General features: G+C 45.1%; 1 protein-coding gene across 1 annotated transcript in view; it reads left to right on the forward strand.

Moving 5' to 3' along the window:
- Positions 1-244: 244 nt before the first annotated feature.
- Positions 245-21,020, forward strand: part of PIGQ (phosphatidylinositol glycan anchor biosynthesis class Q) — a 40,269-nt gene continuing 19,493 nt past the window's right edge. Inside the window, exons 1-4 of the mRNA XM_061600019.1 lie at positions 245-413; positions 5,806-6,506; positions 12,096-12,227; positions 16,858-16,978. Of these exons, the coding sequence (XP_061456003.1) occupies positions 5,833-6,506; positions 12,096-12,227; positions 16,858-16,978 (927 nt within the window). The 5' untranslated portion in view covers positions 245-413; positions 5,806-5,832. The remainder of the gene's footprint in view (positions 414-5,805; positions 6,507-12,095; positions 12,228-16,857; positions 16,979-21,020) is intronic.

Consider the following 21,020-nt stretch of genomic DNA (forward strand, 5'->3'; position numbering starts at 1 on the left):
GGTTCAGGGGCATGTTAAATTTGGCTTGACGTTGCTGTAGCTGTCAACTTTTCTTCTTTGTTAGTAACTGAAATCTCACACAAATAAGGAACTGGGAACTGGGAACTAGGAACCAACTTCAGCGTCGTCCAGAAACCCCATTAATCTGCTGCCCTTTCTTAAGCAAAGAACTCAATCTATCGGAACCCCAATTTAGGAGGTCGGTGGGTGCGTCCGGAACGCAATTAGGAGAGGACGGCGAGGGCCACTTTGAAGAACGGACTGCGTCTCCTAGCAACAGGCCTGTTGCACCCGGAAGTCGCGTGAATGTCAAGCGCAGAGGGCTTCTTTTTTTTCTCTTTTATTCTAACTGCGCTATCGGGGAGCTACTGAAAGTTGTGGCGAGAGGAAGTACGCGCTGTTGGAGAGCGGCGGTGAGCTGTGGAGGCTTGTGAGGGAAAGGGGTGCAAAAAAAGAAGGCTTCATTGAAATGGACGTGGAGGGAAGGGATTTAGATTAAGGTTGCCAGTTTTTGAACTGTCTCCTGTAGCTGGGTTGATCTGCAGCAATTAGCAAGTGCTAATGTTTTATTTCCATGCCCCCCCCCCCAAATTTCACCTGGTAATTCCTGCACACTGGCGACATAAGGCATAGGAGCAAGCCAGGCTATTTTTCCCTTCTGGTTGGTCGGCCGTCCTAAATTGGCTACAGAAAGGTGCATGGTGGGTGTGGGGTGGGTGTGCTTCAGTGGTTCTGCTCATTCTTCCAGGGCTGCTTCCAAAACGTAATTATGGCGGTTTTTTTTGCTGTTTGGCACCATGAGAGCTTCCCTGTGGTGTCCTGCAGGGTTCCATCTTGACCCCCATGCTATTTACATGGACATGAAGCTGCTGGGAGCTGTCGTCAGGAGATATGGAGCAAGGTGTCATCAATATGCAGATGACATCCCAACTCTATCTCTCTCTTTCATCTGAATCAGAAGTAGCAGTTGAGGTGCTGGACCAGTGCTTGGAGGTGGTGATAGGCTGGATGTGGGCTAATAAATTGAGGATGAATCCTGAAAAGACAGAGGTGTAATGTGTCCAGAGTTCTCATGCCCAGGAGGTGGGGAGATGGCCTGTTCTGGATGGGGTTGCTCCTGGGTCCAACATTGTCACTGGAGGAGGCTCAGGTGGCCTCAGTGGTTAGAAGTGCCTTTTTCTAGATCCTGTCAGCTTCAGCCACTTTTGGACAGAGGTGGCTTGGCAACAGTACTCCGTGCTCTGATAACTTCCAGATTAGATTATTGCAATGCTCTTTACGTGGGGCTTCCCTTGAAGACAACTTGGAAACTTCAACTGGTCCAAAATGCAGCAGGCTGTAAAAGGCTGTCAATGGCTGCTAGCCACAATGGCTATGCTCTGCCTTCACTATTGGAGGCAATATGCCTTTGAATGCCAGTTTGACTGTGGTATGTTTAGACTGCTGGACTGGAAGAAAGGAATATATAACATATGTGTCATTTGCCTTTAAGGACAATGTGTATGCATGTCAGGGAACTATTGTGGTGTGGGCTTCTTGTGACGGAAAAGCACTTGGGCCCAATGTGGCATTACGGTGAACACACGGCCAGACCCCCATGTTGTCTCTTGTACCTGTTCACATTTTAAAGAAGAACGGTGATGTGACATCACTGTACTCAGTGTTTCCACTTTTCCTGCTCCACTTTGTTGGCTCCTGCAGGCAGAGAAACACTGAACACAATGATATCACATTGTGTAACTTCTTTAATGAAACTTTATTGGGGAGACATGAGAGGAGAGGAAGCTGCCTTATACCAAATCAGACCATTAGTCTGTTTATTGTCTGTGCTGACGAGCAGTGGCTCACCAGGTTTGCAGACATGGGATGTTTCCAAGCCTACACAGAGATGCTGCGGATTGAACTGGGGATCTTCTGCTCTGGTACAGCAAAGCAGATGCTCTATCACTGAGCTACAGCCCTTCCAATGTGAGCAAGCGGCAGTTATGCATTTGTAGTAACTTTAGAACTTACGTACTAGGAGTCACCAGATGCACAAGCTGCTCCCAGCCTATAATGTACCAGAGTGCTTGTCTTCCAGATTAGCATCCTGTTTAAAATATAATCTGTAAAGTATTTTTTGGCTTTATACCTTGAATACTGTGGCTAGAATTTGGGCTTGGGAGAAATGCTGGCATCTCATAGCATTATTCTGGTTTTGAACTGAGAAGGAAGCAAAGACTTGGGTTTCAAAGCCAAAGGAAGGGATTTTGCACACTTCATACTGCCAGTCAATATATTTGTTGTCAGAGATGATAATGAAAGGGGACAGTATTGACTGTCAGCTGAAGGAGGGAATGGACAAAATTGTAGTGAAGTGTCGGGATGACTAATTAGTGGTTCATTAATCTCATTCTGCTGCTGATGGCTCTGCCAAATTTTAATCAAACTGGTAAAAAACTTTGCAACACATGAAAATTGTAGGCCTCTCTTATTTGGATTTTGTATCAGTGTGCTTATCTGAGCTATGAATCTCTGCCACAAATTCACCAAGGAGCACTATGTGAGCCATGCTTTCTTTCAGTCCAAACAACCCCTCTGTAAAATGGCTGTAATAATATTGGCTAACCTTACAGGGTTGTTGTAAAGATTCCGACACAGTGATAGTGCATTGAACACTCTAAAGTGCTATATATTTATGATTGTATGATGCTGCACTTGAGTGGCCACATCAAGGTACATGCTTTCTATGCTGTTGATTCTTCTATTCTTGGAGAGAAATTGCAACACTGTGAGGCTTTTTGCTCATTCCCCTTCTGGAGTCAGGTACGCACTCTGCCCCCAACTGCACATCCAAGATCTTTCCCATTGCACGTATCTCCTTTCTGTGAGGGTTCCTTAACATTTCCACGAGTGAAAGGCCTGGAGAGGGATTGGCCCTTAATACCAGGAACTGTGGTCCTCCCCTCATTACAAGTAGCAGGATATGTACCAAAGACATCTCTTTTCTGCTTCAAGGGACTGGGAATTCATCCATGAACAGACTTCATCTCCTCCAGCAACGTTTGACAGGCTGCTGGTGGTGTTGTCTCTGAGTGGGTCAGCCAGGGTGTGTAGAAGCATCCGGAAAGGAAACAAAATTCTTTTCTTTTCCTTTTTTTTACAAAGCAAACTGTCAGAATCGTAGATATTACCTTAGACGAATTGTACTTTATTTAAGAGAAAGAGTTTCAGCAGGGACATATCTTATCTGTATATCCTCCCATTCAGGATATATTCCATAAAGAGGCAATAAGGTTTCCTTTCCAATCATGAAACCCATCACGGAGAGGAGGACACAGCCTGAGGCAAAGTTGAAGGGTTCTTTTCCGCTTGATGACTCCGGTGCTGTGCTAAAAGATGGAGAAGGGCAATGGTTTCTGGATGCTGTGAACTCTCGGCATGCCCCCTCCTTTACTCTAACAGTGTTTCTGTTGGAGACTACGGAATTATTTAAAGAGACTGTGTCAATTAGTTCCGGAGTCAGTGTTTCATTTCTGTGTGTAAAAGCGGAGACATCAGTGTCACCTTCGATTTCAGAGTGAAATCAGAGTGATTAGTGTGATACACACACACATACACATGCTAACGGTGCCTGCCTTCGTGCCTTCCAACTGAGAAGTCTGCAGGGCCTGGTCTGGAGACTCCAGCTGGTGCAAAGTGCTGCGGCTAGATAGCTGATGGCGACAGACTCTCGCCAGCACATCACTCTGGTGCTGAAAAGCTTGCACTGGGTGGCCATATCTTAGCAGGCCAGATTCAAAGTCCTTGTATTACTTTACAAGGCCCTCTTAACAACTTGGGTCCAGGATACCTTAAGGACAGCCTGTTGTGCTATACCCCTTTCCGATCACACCGGCCTTTGGGGGGGGGGGAGAGTCATTGTTTGTGGTTCCCCATAGTTCAGATGCATGGCTCATATTACCAGGACCTTGTGCGTTCAGTATTGTGGCCCCAATGTTATGGAGCTACCTTCCTTTTGAGGTGAGACAGCCCCCCCCCCCCCGGCACCTACTGAAGACTATTTTATTCCAGCAGACATTTTAACTGAATTCTGATTTTATAAGTTTTTATTTTTTTAATTGTATTCAGTTTTTTGTACTCCGCTTAGAAATGATAGTAATTAATGCATGTATAAATTGTCAAAATAACAGTAATAATAATGCTTCGTAGAGCCTTGCATACAATATACTTAGGCTTGCTACTTTTGTTATGGGCTCTGTTCTTGTGTCTTTAACACAGAAACTTAGAAGGTGAACCATTGAACAGCATGAAAATAAGTGGTGGGGAGGGCTTCACCTGTTAAATGTGTTTGCATCAGGCTGCTGTTCAAAGCGCAGGGGCAGGCGCAAAACGTGTCTTACATGGCAACTTTACTGACTGTGCTCTTGTGCCTTTGATAGGAGCCTGATAATGCGAAATTAAGCTGGCGAAACCTTTTCCTAGCATGGATATAAGTGGTGAGAAGAGCATCACTTGCCCAGTTTCTGTGTTGGGCTGGTGCTAAAGGCGTAGGAGCCGTGCAGGAGAAAAAGTTGGCAACCCTAGCTACAGATTCTCGATAAGAGTTTGTCATTCCCAACCTAGTGAAGTTTAACAACATGAGCAAGGATGTATAGGAATACAGAATACTAAGTTGGACCATTGAGCTGTCTAACTCAGTATTTACTCTTGAGTGGCAGCTGCTCTCCAGGTTTCAGATAGGCGGTTTCTCAATCTTAACTGGAAACACCAGAGATTGAGGCTGGGCCCTTCTGCATGCAAGGCAGAGGCTTTACCGCTGAGCTACAGTGAACACAGTGCATCTGAGACGGAACATAGGAAGCCGCCTTATACCGAGTCAGCCCATTGGTCGATCTAGCTCAGTATTATTTACACTGACTGGCAGCAGCTCTCCAGGGTTTCAGGTAGGAGTCTGTCCCAGTCCTCCTTAGAGATGCAGGGGACTGAACTTGGGACCTTCTGCATGCAAGGCAGATGCTGTACCACCGAGCTACGGCCCTCCCCTAATGAGTTAGAGTAGATCCCATCGTTCTAATTCAGAAGTTATACATGAGAATGTAACTGCTTACGTTTTTGGAGCAAAGCCAGTGTTTGACTGGGCATGCCAAATGAAATGTTTTCCTATCTATAAATCTCTCTCTGGTTACAACCACCCCATATATTTAAAGCTCTCTTATACCACTTTAACAGTCATGGCTTCCCCCTCCCACACACACATGCACCCAAGAATCATGGGAACTGTAGTTTGTTAAAGTGTGCTGGGAACGGTAGCTCTGTGAAGGGTAAACTACAGTTCCCCACATCACTGGAGGGGAAGCCATGACAGTTAAAAAGTGGAATAGGAGTATTTTTAAGTGTATGTTTTGAATGTGGTCTATATTTTATTTAAGGGATTTGTACTCCTTGTTTTGAAGTATAACTAACAATTGGATGTAGAATTTGGATGATTAATCTGACCCACTGTGGCAGTTCTTGTGACTGTTAGCTTAACTGTTAAGGTGTGCGTGTGTGTAGTTTCCATGCCGGCTATACAGCTTCATTTAGTTGCTCCATCTACATTTTAGGAGTGTGTTTAAACCTTACGGCTTTTGCAAAACCTTTCTAGGTACCTGTAATTCTTTTGCCATCTTCAAAAGACACTAGCCCTGCCTCTTAACTACAGTAACAGCTGTGCATGTTTCAGTTGGGAGGCTCCGACTATTGTTGACATTGACACTCTTGATTTGCCCCTTGTGCTTGGACCCACAAGTACTGAGCATTATTTTTTGTATGTTTTGTCTCTAGGCTTTCGGGTTTTCAAGCTTCCATATCATGGTGCTGAAAGTCTTCTTCCCCGTTTGCTGCTCCGCAGCGGAAAGCGGCCTGCTGGTGGGACGATGGATTCCAGAACAGAACTCCGCTGTTGTTCTGGCGGTGATCCACTTCCCTTTCATTCCCGGCCAGGTGAAGCAGTATCTGTCCGAAATGCAACACGCAACGCAGGTAAAGCTGTCTGTGCTGGGCTCTTGGACGACGAGCAAGCAAGCAACGGAGGAGAGTTTGGACAGCGTCCTTGAAGACCTTGGCACAATCTTTTCACACGACACCTGGATCCAGCTCAGCAAGGAGAAAGGAAGCAAGTTCTGGAGCTGTTTCGCCACTCGGAAACAGGCCGATGGCGACAAGGAAGATGAAATCATCTTGGTGTATTACGACCAGCGCAAAGTGATGCTTTCGCAGCTTCACCCCCCGCAGGACGCAGCCGCTTTTTCTGATCAGACGGCAGTGGAGGCTTCCAAAGTAGCAGCCGTGTTTGACACGGTTGCAAAAAGCAAGTTACTGTTCATGAAGGACAGGTATGACGAGGGGCCCATCAAGGTCACCCACTGGCAGTCGGAAGGCGTCGAAGCCAGTATTATTGTGGAACTGTTGAAACAGGCCTCTGTTCCTGCATGCATGCTGATAACATGCCTGCTTTCACTTGTCTCTGGAGTCTGTAAAAGCAGGTATGTCACATCTGATGGAACAAAATCAAACACAGATCCTGCATAGCTAAAATCAGGAATTTGGGGGTTTGTTACATACAGTGCTGCACATCCATGGTGGCTGATGCCTATAGGGACTGGTTGGGCGGAAGGCAGGGAAGCCACCGATAGGTGAAGCCACAGCCAATGATAGGCAGAGTCAACTCATTCTAGTTTTGTCCCTATCTTTGCTGAGTTGTACCAGGGCAACACTGACAGTAAGGAGGAGGAGGAAGATGGCGGCCAGGGCCACCCTCTGGCCTGGTTGTAAAAAAGAAGACAGGCAGGTTGAGCCTGGCTGTAGGCAGACTAAGGCTAGTGGAACAGTGCCCCCTATTTGCCCTAATAGACCAGTCTCCACTTGTGGTTGTTCTTAATTATTATTAGGACGTTTATATCCCACTTTTCCTCCAAGGAGCTAAGGGGGCATACATGGGCCTCCCTCTCTCTGTTTTATCCTCGCAAATATCCTGTAAGGTAGGTTAGCTTGAGAGACAGTGACTGGCCCAAAGGCACCCAGCAAGCTTCACGGATGAGTGGGGATTTGAACCCTGGTCTCCCAAGGTCCTGGTCCAACACTCTCTTCATGCGGTTACATCATTCCATGGAGCAGTGCAGGGGGAATATGTTTTGTTATTAGGAAATTGTTTTTGCAATTGTTTTTGAGATGTGTTTTTGTTTACCTTTTTGTAAGCTGCCTTGAGCACAATTTTATGTGGAAAGGCGGCATACAAATAAGATGATGATGATGATGATGAATGGTAACCGCAGTACCCAGCCTTGTCGAAATGCCATTGATGTTCATTCCCCCCCTCCTCTGCTTTCAATGAGAGGCCCTGGGAGCATGACAAAGGACTAGCTCCCAAACGTAATTCTGAATGGATGTGAAGTTTCAAAGCGCTTGCCTGTAAAGTGTGGCAGGCCGCCAAGCGAGATCATGTTGTGCTGCCAAAACCAGGGGGAACTGAAGGTTTGTTTCCAAGCTGGCAAAGGGCAGCTTTGATTAATTCCGTTTGGATACGACTTACCTAAAGCATTCATGAGCAAACCATAGCAGCAAGTGTAGCTTCAGGCTATGGGGAGTAGAACCGATCAACAGGTTTCCAACCGAATAATATTGTCATAAAAGATTACAGCTAGTTTTAGTTTATACTTTCTGGCTGATGTGTAAAATTTGTCACTTTCAGTGTATTTTTGAATGCCCATTGCGGGGGGGGGGTTGTGTGAAGCTACAGTCTTGTGCATGCTGGTGCATCTTGGCTAACGTAGATAACAGCTAAAGCTTTTTGCTTTGTCTCACCTCTTATATACCCAGTTGATCCCTGCGCTCTGCAGGCGAGAGCTTCCTGCAGATACCACCTTAGTGTTGTGGTGCCTACCCTTTGGAATTCCCTTCCATTAAAGACAGGCACCATCTCTGTTGTCTTTTTGATGCCTACTGAAGGCCTTCCTCTTCCAAGAAGCCTTTTAAATAGAGATCTTTCCCAGCCTGCATCTGTGTTGCAATTATTTTAAATGTTTTTCAGAGTTTTTAATTGTTTTATCGTTTGTGTCTTTGCTGTTCATTTGCTGAAAGCGAGATCACAGAACTGTTGGGAATCATCTGGTATGAATATTGCTAGTACCCACTGGTCCCCCTGGAGAGCTGCTGCCGCTCACAGGAGATGATCCTGGGCTATGTAAGACAAAGAGTCTGCAGCTTTTCAATGGAAGTGAAGTATTTCAGCTTTTGCTTGGAGAACTGAATGAATGCTCACTGTAAATGGATGACTGTATAGAAATGTATTTCACTGGGTTCCCCCCCCCCCATACAGCAGCATAGGCTACACACAGTGCGTGGATTTAGGGAAGGCATTTAGATTGTTGTAAGGAAATAGTGCGAGAACCAGTGTGGTGTAGTGGTTAAGGCAGCCTTTCCCAACCAGTGTGCCTTCAGATGTTGTTGGACCACAACTCCCATCTTTCCTGACCATTGGCAATGCTGGCTGAGGCTGATGGGAGCTGTGGTCCAACAACATCTGGAGGCACACTGGTTGAAAAAGGCTGGGTTAAGGTGTTGGACTATGACCTGGGAGACCGGGGTTTGAATCCCCACACAGCCATGAAGCTGACTGGGTGACCTTGGGCCAGTCACTGCCTCTCAGCCTCAGAGGAAGGCAATGGTAAGCCCCCTCTGAATACCGCTTACCATGAAAACCCTATTCGTAGGGTTGCCGTAAGTCGGAATTGACTTGAAGGCAGTCTTATTTCCATTCAAGGAAATAGTGTGCCTATTTGAACTACAGCCTGCCCTTTGGCACCATCTTGTGGTCAACACTGAATATGACTAATATGGAATACTACCCAAATAGTAGTGGATAAATTCATACAGCTTCAGTTATTTTTTAGGATCAGAGAGAAGGGGAGGGAGTTTACAAGTCTCTCCCCACCCCCAAAAATGCAGATGTGGCTCTCTATTAACTTCCCACAAAATTGTAAAATCCATATTTGGGCAATGCCTTCATTAGGTCAACCAAAATATCACCAAATAGTATGCAAACGTTTGAGTTATTCAGAACCTTTAATCAGCCTAGATATGATGAAGATAGATAATTAAAGAGTTCTGCAGAACTGAAAAGCTTGCACACTATTTTGATATATTTTGGCTGGGTAGATAAAGAGATTGCCTTAATATGGACTTCGCTTTTTTTTCTGATGGGGCCACATGGCTACCTTTACCTTTTGTATGACCACAAAATTCTATGGGTTTTCATGTGTCTGGAATGATATTCAGACCAAAAGAAGCCATTTCAAAAAATAATGGGAAGAAAAAATAAAGGAAGATTCCATGAGGGTTCCTTTTTATTTATCCTGTTTTATGTAAGTATTGCAGAAATTAATCCCTATGAGGGATAAAACAGCAGAAATACATTATTACAAGCCTTATGGAAAGCTTTTTGATATGTTATTACAGATATAATGACTCCATTGAAAACAACTACAGGGGTTTAAGAGTTTCTTGGTAATCCTTGCTGGTCTTTCTGCTCTGTATTTAAAATATCAAGCAGAAATCTTAATCCTGGATTAAAGAATTCAGAAGTCCCTGTTGTGTTCTCGGGTTAACAGGTTAATTGTGCTGTTGGAGAAATAAATTCTTTTTCTCCCAGAGCAACACTTATGGCTTCTCTAGATTTCAGTGTCTCACAAGCAGAAACTTGTGGCCACTGTTTTTGAAAAGCACTTTAGTGCTTCTCATAGGATTTTACCATCCTGAATAATCCAGTGTCATTTTATACTGGCTGCTAATTCCAGATTATTGATTAAGTTTAATAGTATCTTATATAAAGTATTGCTCCATTAAACAGAGGTGCTTTATTACTTGATCAACAGGACTGTAGCTGATTAATTGATTACAGGTTACAACCCTGGATCTTAGATATAAACATGTAAAATTAAAAAAAAACCCATACTTCTGTTTTTATTGAGAATTCTCTTTGTGCTTTGGAGTTCTGTCGTGGTAAAACAAGGTCCTGCGGACTACAATTCTGAAATAAAAGAAAATAATAAAAGGAAATTATGTTTTCCATCATGGCTTTGTGTGTATAAGTCTCCAGGATGAGCAGTTAGCCTCTAGGTAATCAATCACACACACACACACACACACCCCATCTCCAACTGAATCTTAGCGCAATCAACAAACGACACTTTGTCCCCTCTGTCACTTCCGATGTTGTTACCAGGCAGGTCAAATTAACAGCGATGTGCTCATTTTGCTTCAAGGTGGTGGGCTGCAGCAAAGGCTGGAATAACGCAGGGAATCTGAGCAGGAAATCTCACTCCACTGCATTTACCTGGGATGCACTTCAGTTGTCTGGGGTGGGGCAGACAGAGATGGGCTGTGAGGCTTTGGGCTTGAACCTGACAAACCTTTTGTGAAGGGTAACTGAACAGGTCCCGAGGGCTGCCTACCATGAATTCTGCTTGGGTTTTCACCAGCCGCATGGTTATTCTGAATTGATACACTTGTGTGACAACTAGGTAGCAATGAGGAAAGGGGAGGCATGACTGGCAGTGCTGATCCAAGCATTGGCCATTCATGAGTGATCCCCTTGCTTGTAGGCTAAAATGGCCACTTATTGGCAAAAGGCAATAGGTATAAATCCTATGGACATGTCTGCATTCAGGTCTGTTGGAGTTCTGGTGGGTATGAAAACTGGATGAAGGATGCATGGAGAGTGGCTAGAAAAGGATGGTGGTATCTCATAAAAGCTGCCCCCTGCTGGTCCCCTAAGTAAGTCAAGTCATGGAAATTAGCAAAGTTGCTCTTAGGTTCAGGGGTGGGGTAGACGGCCACTATAGTAAATTAATTTCAGTATTTTATCACTTCCATCAATATGTTTTCACACCAGCACACATCCCTAGACTCTCGTCTGTTCTGCTTTAGTTGTTTTGAATCAAGATCATTTAAATTGCATTGATTTAGCACCAGGACTTCTGGGCCTCCTGCTGCTGGGCGGCCTTTGTGAAAAACAGTAATGCTGGTTGAAATGGCCTCGTATCTGATGTTGAAAACTTCTTGCACATTTTTGTGTTCTCGTGAACAGATGTGTTCCATCTGAAAATGGAGTTTTAGTCTCCCACCCACTCATCCCTGCTCCCCGATTTGTCCCCATTTGTGAATGGCTTCCTTTCTCCCACACACACACACACACAGAGAGAGAGAGAGAGAGAGAGAGCGCTCTCCTCCCAGAAGCATGGGGATATCCTTGTCAGGTTCATCCGTGCTGAGAAAATCCCACCTGTCTGCCCCTTTTTCCTGCTCCCATTGTTGCTGCATCATTTGGAGATGGGGGAGTTGCACTTTGAAAGGATGTCTATGTAGCCCAACACTGGTGCACAGTCTGAGGTTTTAAACAGTAAAGAAACTGATACATGTTGTTTTCCCCAGAACACGTCAGTTTCATGGGGGGGTTATGGTTAAGGAAATGGCAGCGTGATGAGGTTAGAAGGATGCGTGAGACTTACTTAAACAAGTCACAGCCACCATTTAAAAACCAGCATAAAAACCAAGAGACAAAACTAAAAGAGCTCTTGGCAAATTTTAAAAAAGGTTTTGTTTGGCACTGAAAAGTGAAAGTAAATCTCTCTAGGAAGGGAGTTCCTAGTGGTTAGGGGGCTACATCTGAAAAGGCCCTGCTTCTGGCACTGCCTGCCTTACTTCATGTGGTGGTGGTGGGGAACAACAGCACAGAACTGATCTTAATAGCCAGGCTGGGTCATGCAGGCGCAGACGGTCTCAAAGGGACTCCAGTTCCAAGCCATTTAAATTGCATCTGTCCAGCCACAACGCAGTCGGGGCCAACGTCCACTGCAGGTATCTGAGGGAGTGCTTCTTTTGCATCAGTTGATCAGAGAATGGTTATATTTAAAGCTGGGAAAGCATAACAGTGATGATGCGTATTAAATGAACTAGGAAACATTACCATTCAAGCGCTTTAGAATTTATGGGTGGTTTTTGGCTGGAGAGGTGTGGAAGCTTTGCACAAGCATTTTCACTGGTGGGCATTTTTGTCTTTCTTTTTTTTAATCCAGAGCGCTGACCTTTTGGCCTTTGTCTGTCATCTGGAGCAAGCTGTCAACTTGTGAGCAGTTGGGCCACCGGCTGCAGCACCTCCAAGTCATCAGCAGCAAGAGGAAGGCTCCAAATCAGATCCAGCTGACGAGGTAGGGCCTTTGCGGGGGGATTCTCTTGCTCAATGTGAACAGTCTTGCACCCAGGTTGCCTGTGTTATGTGCACCAAAACATACTATGCACCTCACAGAGATAGGCATGATTTCTCCCAGTTGCTATCAGTAACGCCAGCCAGGAACCAAACGTGCCCAAGGCCCTGGGCACAGCCCAGTGGGATATTTGTGCGCTCTCTTTGTCTCTCTTTGGCTATGTCTGGCTGGTACATGCTGATCGGTGAGAGGCTGGTAGGTAGATACAACTGCACAAATGCAGCCTTTTAAAAAGAAACAGCTTTCTAGCCCTTACAGCTTTCAAGACAGATGTGAACACTTGTAAGCAGTGACTAGTGAATCTCAGACGTCAGGAGCACAGTGGTGGCTGATGGCGACTGGGGATGATAGGGCGGAAGGTGGAGTGGCTACCAGCAGGCGCAGCCAGAGCCGGTGACAACCAGAGCTAATGACAGGCAGAGCCAAGTAATTCTAGTTTTGTCCCCCGTCCTTCTCCCTGGAGAGTTCTGCTATGGCAGTGCTGAGATTGAGAAGCAGACAGTAAAAAGGGAGGCAGGTGGAGGGTGGCTGAAGGCAGACTGAGGTTGGTGGGGCAGTGCCCCGCACCCCCTAATGCACCAGCTGTTACTGCAGGAGCATGAGGAAATTAAGGTTTCCATTGATACAAGGTTCCAGTCTCCTTGCTTCTTCCTACCCCTCCCTATATCCCATAAAAGCAGGTTATGAATATATTATGTAAAGCAGGCAAAGAGATGCAAATTGACTGCTCCTGCCTCGTTGATATAAGTTGCAGGTTTCAGCTTATCTTGGCACAGAAATGTTGGGTTGGGTTGATTTAGTCTAGTCTTTGAATCCTCTCATTTCTTTATACTTCAGCCACATGTCAACCTTCAAGTATTAGATTTGATCACAAAGCAACACAGCTTCTTCTTGCCCTTGCATAATCTATGACTGGTGAATCCTTTTTTGTTTCTTCCCAACTTAAGTGGTATACCTTGTAAGAAAATAGTACATCTCAAACTGTCCCAGTGAACCCTGCGGTTTCTAGGAAGCCTATCTGGGTTGCTTATTGAGAAGTTCATTAATAACAAATAGGATTCTCTGAAAGGCTATTTGCCTACTGTTATTCATCTTCCTCTGCAATGAGCATATGCGTGGAAATGTTGGATGTGGTGTACGGTGGGCTCTCAGTTTACACAGTGCAACGGTGAGGCACAACAGGCCTCACCAGTACCCCATGTGAATGGAGTGTGTTTCCTAGAATACTTCGCAGAATACTCTGCAACACACAGATATTCCTCAGAAGGCAAGTCCATGGGCCAGTCAGACATAATGGGAAATCATGGTATGCAAATTTGTGCTGTGTGAATGTGCCTGAACAAGCTATGGGTTTCTGCATTCCTCCCTTTCTTTCCTCCTGCATGGCTGCAAGGAGATTGAAAGGTTTCACGTATGCTTTCAAACAGTCTCCAGTTATGTCCAAAATATTCAGGGAACTGTGGTTTGTTGGAACAAGCCAGGATCTGAACCTGCAGTTTGATTGCGGCCTGGTCTAACAAACCACAGTTCCCTGGTTTTGGATGTAATGGGGAACTATGGTTTATTCAAAAGTGGAAATGGAAGCATCCAAATCTTTTTACCATGGCCATGCAAGCAGAAGGGAAGAGTGGTAGTAGCATTTGAGCCCAAGGCTTGTACAGGCTCATGAACATAGCACAAACTGTGGTTACCCATTACGTCTGGACTTGCCTGATGTGAAAAGATCAAATACTTTGGCAAATGCTGATAAATGTTGATGAACTATAGCACAGAAGTGCTGGGGGTTGGCTTTGTTGTTTTTTACGGGTGAGATGGAACACTCTTATCATGTTGTCCAGTTGCTATTTGATAGTCAGTCTCTCTCCCTCTCTCTCCCTCTCTCTCTCTCTCTCCCTCCCTCCCTCCCTCCCTCTCTCTCTCTCTCCCTCCCTCCCTCCCTCCCTCCCTCCCTCCCTCCCTCCCTCTCTCTCTCTCTCTCTCTCTCTCTCTCTCTCTCTCTCTCTCTCTCTCTCTCTCTCTCGTTCTCTGGAAACATGTTTCTGTTCCATGGTGTTTCTGTACCAAATGCTCCTGCACCTGAGAAACTCACGTTGGGCCTTGGAACATCTTTTATTTGCACCCCTGTATTGCCACCCACACAACTTCCATTTCTATCTAGCAAAAATAGAGAGTTGCCCAGGAAACAGGGCTGGCAAGCACTGGCGCAGCTGTTGGGAAAATTTGTGCAACATTTGTACAAGCACCTGCCTCAGCTCTGTTCCTCAGCTGCAGCTAACTCAGATGCCCTCTTGAGAACATCCAGCATTTCAGGATCCAACCGCACCAATGTATTCCTTATATATTTATTTGAATCTGTTTGTTTGTGTATTTAGTTGAATCAATTTGTTTTTTCAGGGTAGAGTTTTGAAACTTTTTAGCTCAGAAAGCCCATATCCAATTTTTTTAATTTTTTAAACTGTCACTGAATGAATTGTCCCAGTCCTGTGGACCACTCTGCTAGATGCATGCAGGATCTGCTGGCATAATGCAGCTATTGGAACATTGGATGCCTTATAGTGAGTCAGCACCATTGATCCATCTAGCTCAGTATTGTCTACACTGACTGGCAGTGGCTCTCCAGGGTTGCAGGCAGGAGTCTCTCCCGACCCTATCCAAAGACGCCAGGGACTGAACCTGGGACTTTTTGCATGCAGAGCAGATACTCTACCACTGAGCTATAGTCCTTCCTCGCAATGGGGGTGTGCAGATAGTTTGACCAGAATTGGTTCCTGTGCCTGCCTCAACATGGCAAGTGATGCTGGGCCTTTCAGGTCCATCAGAGCCCCAGAAGCTGTCCTGCAGCTGAAAATCAGGATGCATGAGGATTTCACTTGCAGGAGACAGGGCAGAATGCTGTGCTGTGCTGTGCTGGGCACAGATAAATGCCATTAAGTGCTGGGTAACACAAGATGTTGCCACTGCTGCTGTGGCTCCATGAATCAGGCCTCATTTTTGCAGAATCCTTGCGGTGGTAACCAGAGGGGAAGAGTTCTAATAGTTGCAGTAATCAAAATAAGGAAATAGCATCCTCCAAGAAGGTTGGAGGAAGGTAGTTGAGAAGCCAAAAATGAAATTAGGGGTGCATTTCAACTGTATATTTAATCTTATTGGTATCAGTGTTGATGTCACTGTTCAAATAATTCTACAGGGTATTTAGATATTGGCTCAGTTCAGACATCATGGCAAACCATGGTTAAGGACGCCTAGCTACAGTGTACTTAGTGTGATGTCTGAATTGGCAAACCATCGTTTGGATTGGCTGACTATCAGGAATCAGGAACTATGGTTTGCAAAACCACTTCAAACTATGGATTGGTGTGATGTCTGAATTGACAGTTATCATTGCTTTTGTTGCTTTACTTCCAGAGACTGGAGGGCTGAGCAGATGGCAAGCAAAGAAGCAGCTCTAAGCCATGGTCTACTTACGTGTTTGGAAATTTAAAATTATGTTTTGAGGTCTAAACCAGGTTTAATATGATGGCTCAATTCCAACAAGTTTGTATGAAGCACATCAAAAAGAATTCCAGATACAGAAACAGATTATGAAAGTCAAACAGGGCACAACAATCAGCTTTTCAGACCTTCTCCATAATAAATCAGATCATACCATTCCATACCGTGTGCCGAATTATTCTTTCAATGTTGGTCAGCGTACTTTAGAACAGGGGCTCTCAAACTGTGGTCCACGAGCTCACTGAGGTGGTCCACATTCAAATATTCATATCGGTTTTTAATTGTATTTTGAACGCTTCTTTCATTTCTCATATTGTATCTTATTGTATAGCAACTTGAGCTCTATGGAATGCAGATTGTAATACAATATATTAGAATATAAAAAATAAAAGAAGCAATGGAATTCAATTTGAAATCTTTCAGCATCTAGCACCGCACAATAGCTACAACAGTCAGAAAAATTAATCAGTCTGCCAGGCCATCAGAAATTTTCAAGTGGTCCGTGGGGAAAAAAGGTTGGGAACCACTACTTGAGAAGATAACTGCTCCTGCCTACATTTTAATGAGCCATTTGTTTATTTATTTAAAAGCATTTTTATCTTCTACCTTTTTATTTATTTATTTATTTATTTATTTGTTCCATTTTTAAACCGCCCATAGCGAATAGCTCTCTGGGCGGTGTACAAAAAGATTAAAATACAAATATCATAATAAAAACAGCCGAACAATAATAAACACAAACAGAAACCACAGAAATATAAAAGTAAACACATTAAAATGCCTGGGAGCATAGCCAGGTCTTAACCTGGCGCCGAAAAGATAGCAGCGTAGGCGCCAGGCGTATTTCTTCAGGGAGGCTATTCCACAATTCAGGGGCCACTACAGAAAAGGCCCTAGATCGTTTAACTGTCCTCCGGGCTTCCTGATGTGTTGGTACCCGGAGGAGGGCCTTAGCTGCTGAACTGATTCCAAGGTGGTTTACGACAGCAGTGTTGGGAGGGAAAGTGTCTACTGTCAGAGATCCATCTGTTTCTCTCTCTGGTATTGAACCTGCATTTATTTATTTGTGCCCTGGTTTCAGAAAAGCCAACATCTTTGTTTCTCTCCTGATCGATGTGGCTCTGGGGATATTGCTGATGTCCTGGCTGTACCAGAAGAATCGGATTGGTCACCTAGCCAACGCCCTTGTTCCAATGGCTGATGTAAGTTTTTGGCTGAGCCATCCCCCTGTGAGCATTAACTAATACAATATCAGCATGGATGCTGTGGTGGGTCACTTGCCACAGGCTCTGAAGCAGTTGCCTGTGTGAAGTAGAGACCCTTTGCATGTGGCAAAGGGTTAAAGCCATATAAACACCTGGCCTGCCAGCCTTCTCATCTGGACCTCTCCCCCAGCTAGCTGAAATTTACACAACTGATTTGTGCAACTGATAATTATGTGAATGGCGTAACATCTGGTTTGGCCCTAGACAGCATCTCTTTGTACGTCTCTTTCCAGAGAGCTGCAGTGGTAGCTGATTTGCTACTGGGCAAGGTTCATGGTACTTGTGTTAATTCACCAAGCCCTAGACAACTTGGACCCAGAGTGTCTTAAGGGCCATCTGATCCCTTGAGCTCCACCTCGATCACTGAGATCCTCTGATGGGGCACTTCCGGTGGGTTCCTCACAGCTCCTGAGGTTTGGTTGGCCTTGGCTAGGGACGGAGCCTTTAGTACGGCAGGTCCTGCCCTGGGCAAGTCCCTTCCAGCAGAGGTTCAACAGGAACCGTCCCTGCCTCCTTTTAGGCATCTGATGAAAACTGTCTTGTTCAGACAGGCCTTTGCAATAAAGCAACCAATATTTACTGACATTTTATTGATGTTTTTAATGTTGGGTTTAGTGATGCTTTTACTGGTTTTATTGTTATCTTGTACGTCATCTACTGCCTTGATATACTTGTACAAAAATGCAGATTATAAATATTTCAATAATTTTAAAAAATTGGCTTGTCGGGACTGTTATGAGGACAAAACGGGTTGATTCAATATGTGCCACTCTGAGGAACAGCGAGACACAAATGTGACGAAGTGTAAATCGGGTGGGGGGAACCTTTCGGCCAGGGGGCCACATTCCCTTCCGAGCAACCTTCGGGCAGCCATATGCCAGTAGTGGGCGGGGCCAGAGGCAAAAGTGGGTGTGGCCAATGAATGTGAATTTCATTGTGGTACAGGCTAGTTTCTGCACACGCATGCATACATCCCTCTCTGTTCTCCATCCAGAGAAGCAAGAGGCATGATCAGAGTTCAAGTCCACATTTCACCCGGGCATCTGTGATGCCATCTGATGAGCGAGGTTTGGGGAAAATGGCCTCACAAACTGGAGGGTCCCCACCCCTCTTCTAGTGCCTTGTGCCCCATGTCGGCATTTGAATGCCATATGGATTTTCCACCTCAGTCACCAACGTTTTTCAGACCAGCCCTGAATCCTCTGTGTCAGGCACTCTTAATATGAATGACTGCAGCTAAAAGCATTGTCTATTTTAGGCTGTGGGTTACCCACCCCACCCCAGATCCATTCCAAAACTGTTCAGTAAGCACCATGGGGTACATACCAGGCTATGTTGCAAACCACAGCTTTATGGATCTGCAATCCTGTGGACTGACATGCAGACCCCAAGTGATTCAAACATGTGCCGCACCACAAAATAACTTCCCTCTAGAACGGCACTCTCAGATGTTTCAATCTTTAATTCCAGTGAATGCTCTAAATATTAAACAAGATCTATTTTTAAAGTGTCTTGCTCTTCTCTTGAAAAAGCAAGGATGGAAGTCAGTGGCGGCACAGATCAGCCCTGGATCGTAGCCAGCCAGGCCTCAGCTGGGAGCAAAGCAGTTATTAATGAAAACTGTTCTAGCCTGTGGCTGAATTTTGATTGCTGAAAGCAATGTGGCAAATATGGAGAGAACCTCAGTCCATAAATCATAGAAACTAGAGATCTGCAGCCAAATATTGGTTCAATTTGATTTAGCACATGGAACTCAGCCCTCCCAGGCTCCTTGGCCTTCGATCATCTCAACCTCCCCCTTCCCACTAGCATCGTCCAGACCCTCCTGTCGCTAGACCCTACGCCAGGCTCTCCGCCAACCCAGCCTGCCTGCTGCTGCCTTCACAGCAGCTGTGCTGCATGACTACAGCAGCACTAGAGTGCTCCTGAGAATAAAACGTGTAGCATTGAAAGGATTTGTTCCCGTGTGCGTGTGTGTTTTAATCCTTTGGCATGAGTGTCCCATGCTGTTTTGCAGTTCCCTTCGCGTCATTTCCATCTCGTGACCAGATGCACATAAATTCTTCCCTCTTTAAATTGTGCAGGATGTGTGTGGCAGGGTGACTCTCGAATATGGAGGCAGCGTTTGGAAGGGGATAGTGTACTCCGAAGACAGCATTGTATGAGGGGTGGGGAAAGTGAGTTTACTCGTCCTGCACGCCAGATGCATTGTGGGGATAGCAGGAAGCACAGTAACTGTGTTTGGCCATTTCGGGAGGTGCTGTAAGCCCATTAAAGGGAAGAGTGAGAGCAAAGAGACGTTTGTCTAGCAGACCTTGGAGAAATAGAATCTCCGTCTGCTTTCAGAATGGACATAACCTGAGAAGAGCCCTGCTGGATCAGGGCAATGGCCCATCTAGTCCAGCATCCTGTTCTCACAGTGGCCAACTGGATGCCCATGAGAATCCCAGAAGCAGGACCTGAGCGCAATGTCACTCTCCCCAACTGCAATTCCCAGCAACTGGTATTCAGAGGCAAATTGTCTCTGGCAATGAAGGCAGAACCATAGCCATTGTAGCTTAGGGCCATTGATGGCCTTATCTTCCATGCGTTTGTCTGACCCTCTTAAAGCCATCCAAGGTGGTGGCCGTCACTGTCTCTTGTTGGAGCGAACACCATAGTTTCACTCTGTGCTGTGTGAAGGACAGAGGTTGTAAAGGAGACATGAGTGCTGTACGCCCAACTCCATCCAAGGCACCCCAGATGTCAGAATCATCCCCGATAAAGTACTGCCAGCTAGCTCTGCTCAGGCAACATCAAGGTGTTAAGGAGTCAGGAGGGGGCAAGTGGTCCAGCCACTGCATTGCAGGGTATTGGCAATTACTTGTCAGCCGCTTCGGTGGACACAAAGAGTAATGTTGCAAGTGACCTTGAAGGTAGACATAAAACTCATCTCCTAAGCTGTTCCCAAGATCATTTTTTGTTGCTACTTGAACACAAATCCATCCCAGCTGTGTCTATCACTGATGCTTCAGATGAAGGTTTTCAAAACAATTAAATATTTAGGGAGGGGAGAATCCTGAACTGCCACTATCGAGGCACCAGATAAATTGCAGAATGCCCTTCATGAATGTCTCTAGGTCAACTGATAAATAGAGCAGAACTACTTATCTTGGGAATATGTCTTTAGGCATGAGCCATACTTTACTGTAAATAGGACTCTGTTGTTGTAAGTAAAACAATGCGCTTACATCTAAAGAATAGCAGATTTCTAAAGGTTAGTATCTGTAGTTCACGGTAGAAAGCTCCATATACTTTCAAAGACTTGAGAGACTCAGTCATATTAGGTATGCTTGAAAAGAGGCAACTCTTTTCTTTATATGTGACACCCCCACAGTCTTGAATATTTTATCTTCTATATAAAGAAGAGCCGGTGTGGTGTAATTGTTAGAGGGTTGCACTAGGAGCTGGGAGTCCAGGGTTCAAATCCCCACTCAGTCATGTAGCTCACTGGGTGACCTTGGGCCAGTCGCTGCCTCTCAGCCTAACCTGAGGGGGAGAACCGTGTACGCCACCTTGAACTCCTTAGAGGAAAGATGGGATATAAATACAAATAAATAAATAAATCAGCCTTGGAAATGCACAATAGTAATTATCCCACACACATTTTGTTGCACTTGTATTAATCATTATAAAAAAGAAAATAAAGCACCAATTTTTGTAAAAAAGAAAAGAAAAAAATCCCGCCTGCTTGCCTGGAGGTCATTCTTACTGACTAGCGGCAGCAGAGAGCATGCAGGATTGCTTTAGCTGCAAAGCTAAATTATGAAATTTGCTGCATCAAAGATACAGCGATGTCCACCAACTTGGACAGCTTTTAAGGGGGATTTGACAAATTCGCTGAGGATAAGGCTCTCAATAGCTTCTAGTCATGATGGCGATGTTAACCTTCAGTAGTGGAGGCAGTATTTTTCTGAATACCAGTTGCTGGGAATTACAA

The sequence above is a fragment of the Rhineura floridana genome, chromosome 17 (assembly GCF_030035675.1).
Source record: "Rhineura floridana isolate rRhiFlo1 chromosome 17, rRhiFlo1.hap2, whole genome shotgun sequence".
Lineage (NCBI taxonomy): Eukaryota > Metazoa > Chordata > Lepidosauria > Squamata > Rhineuridae > Rhineura > Rhineura floridana.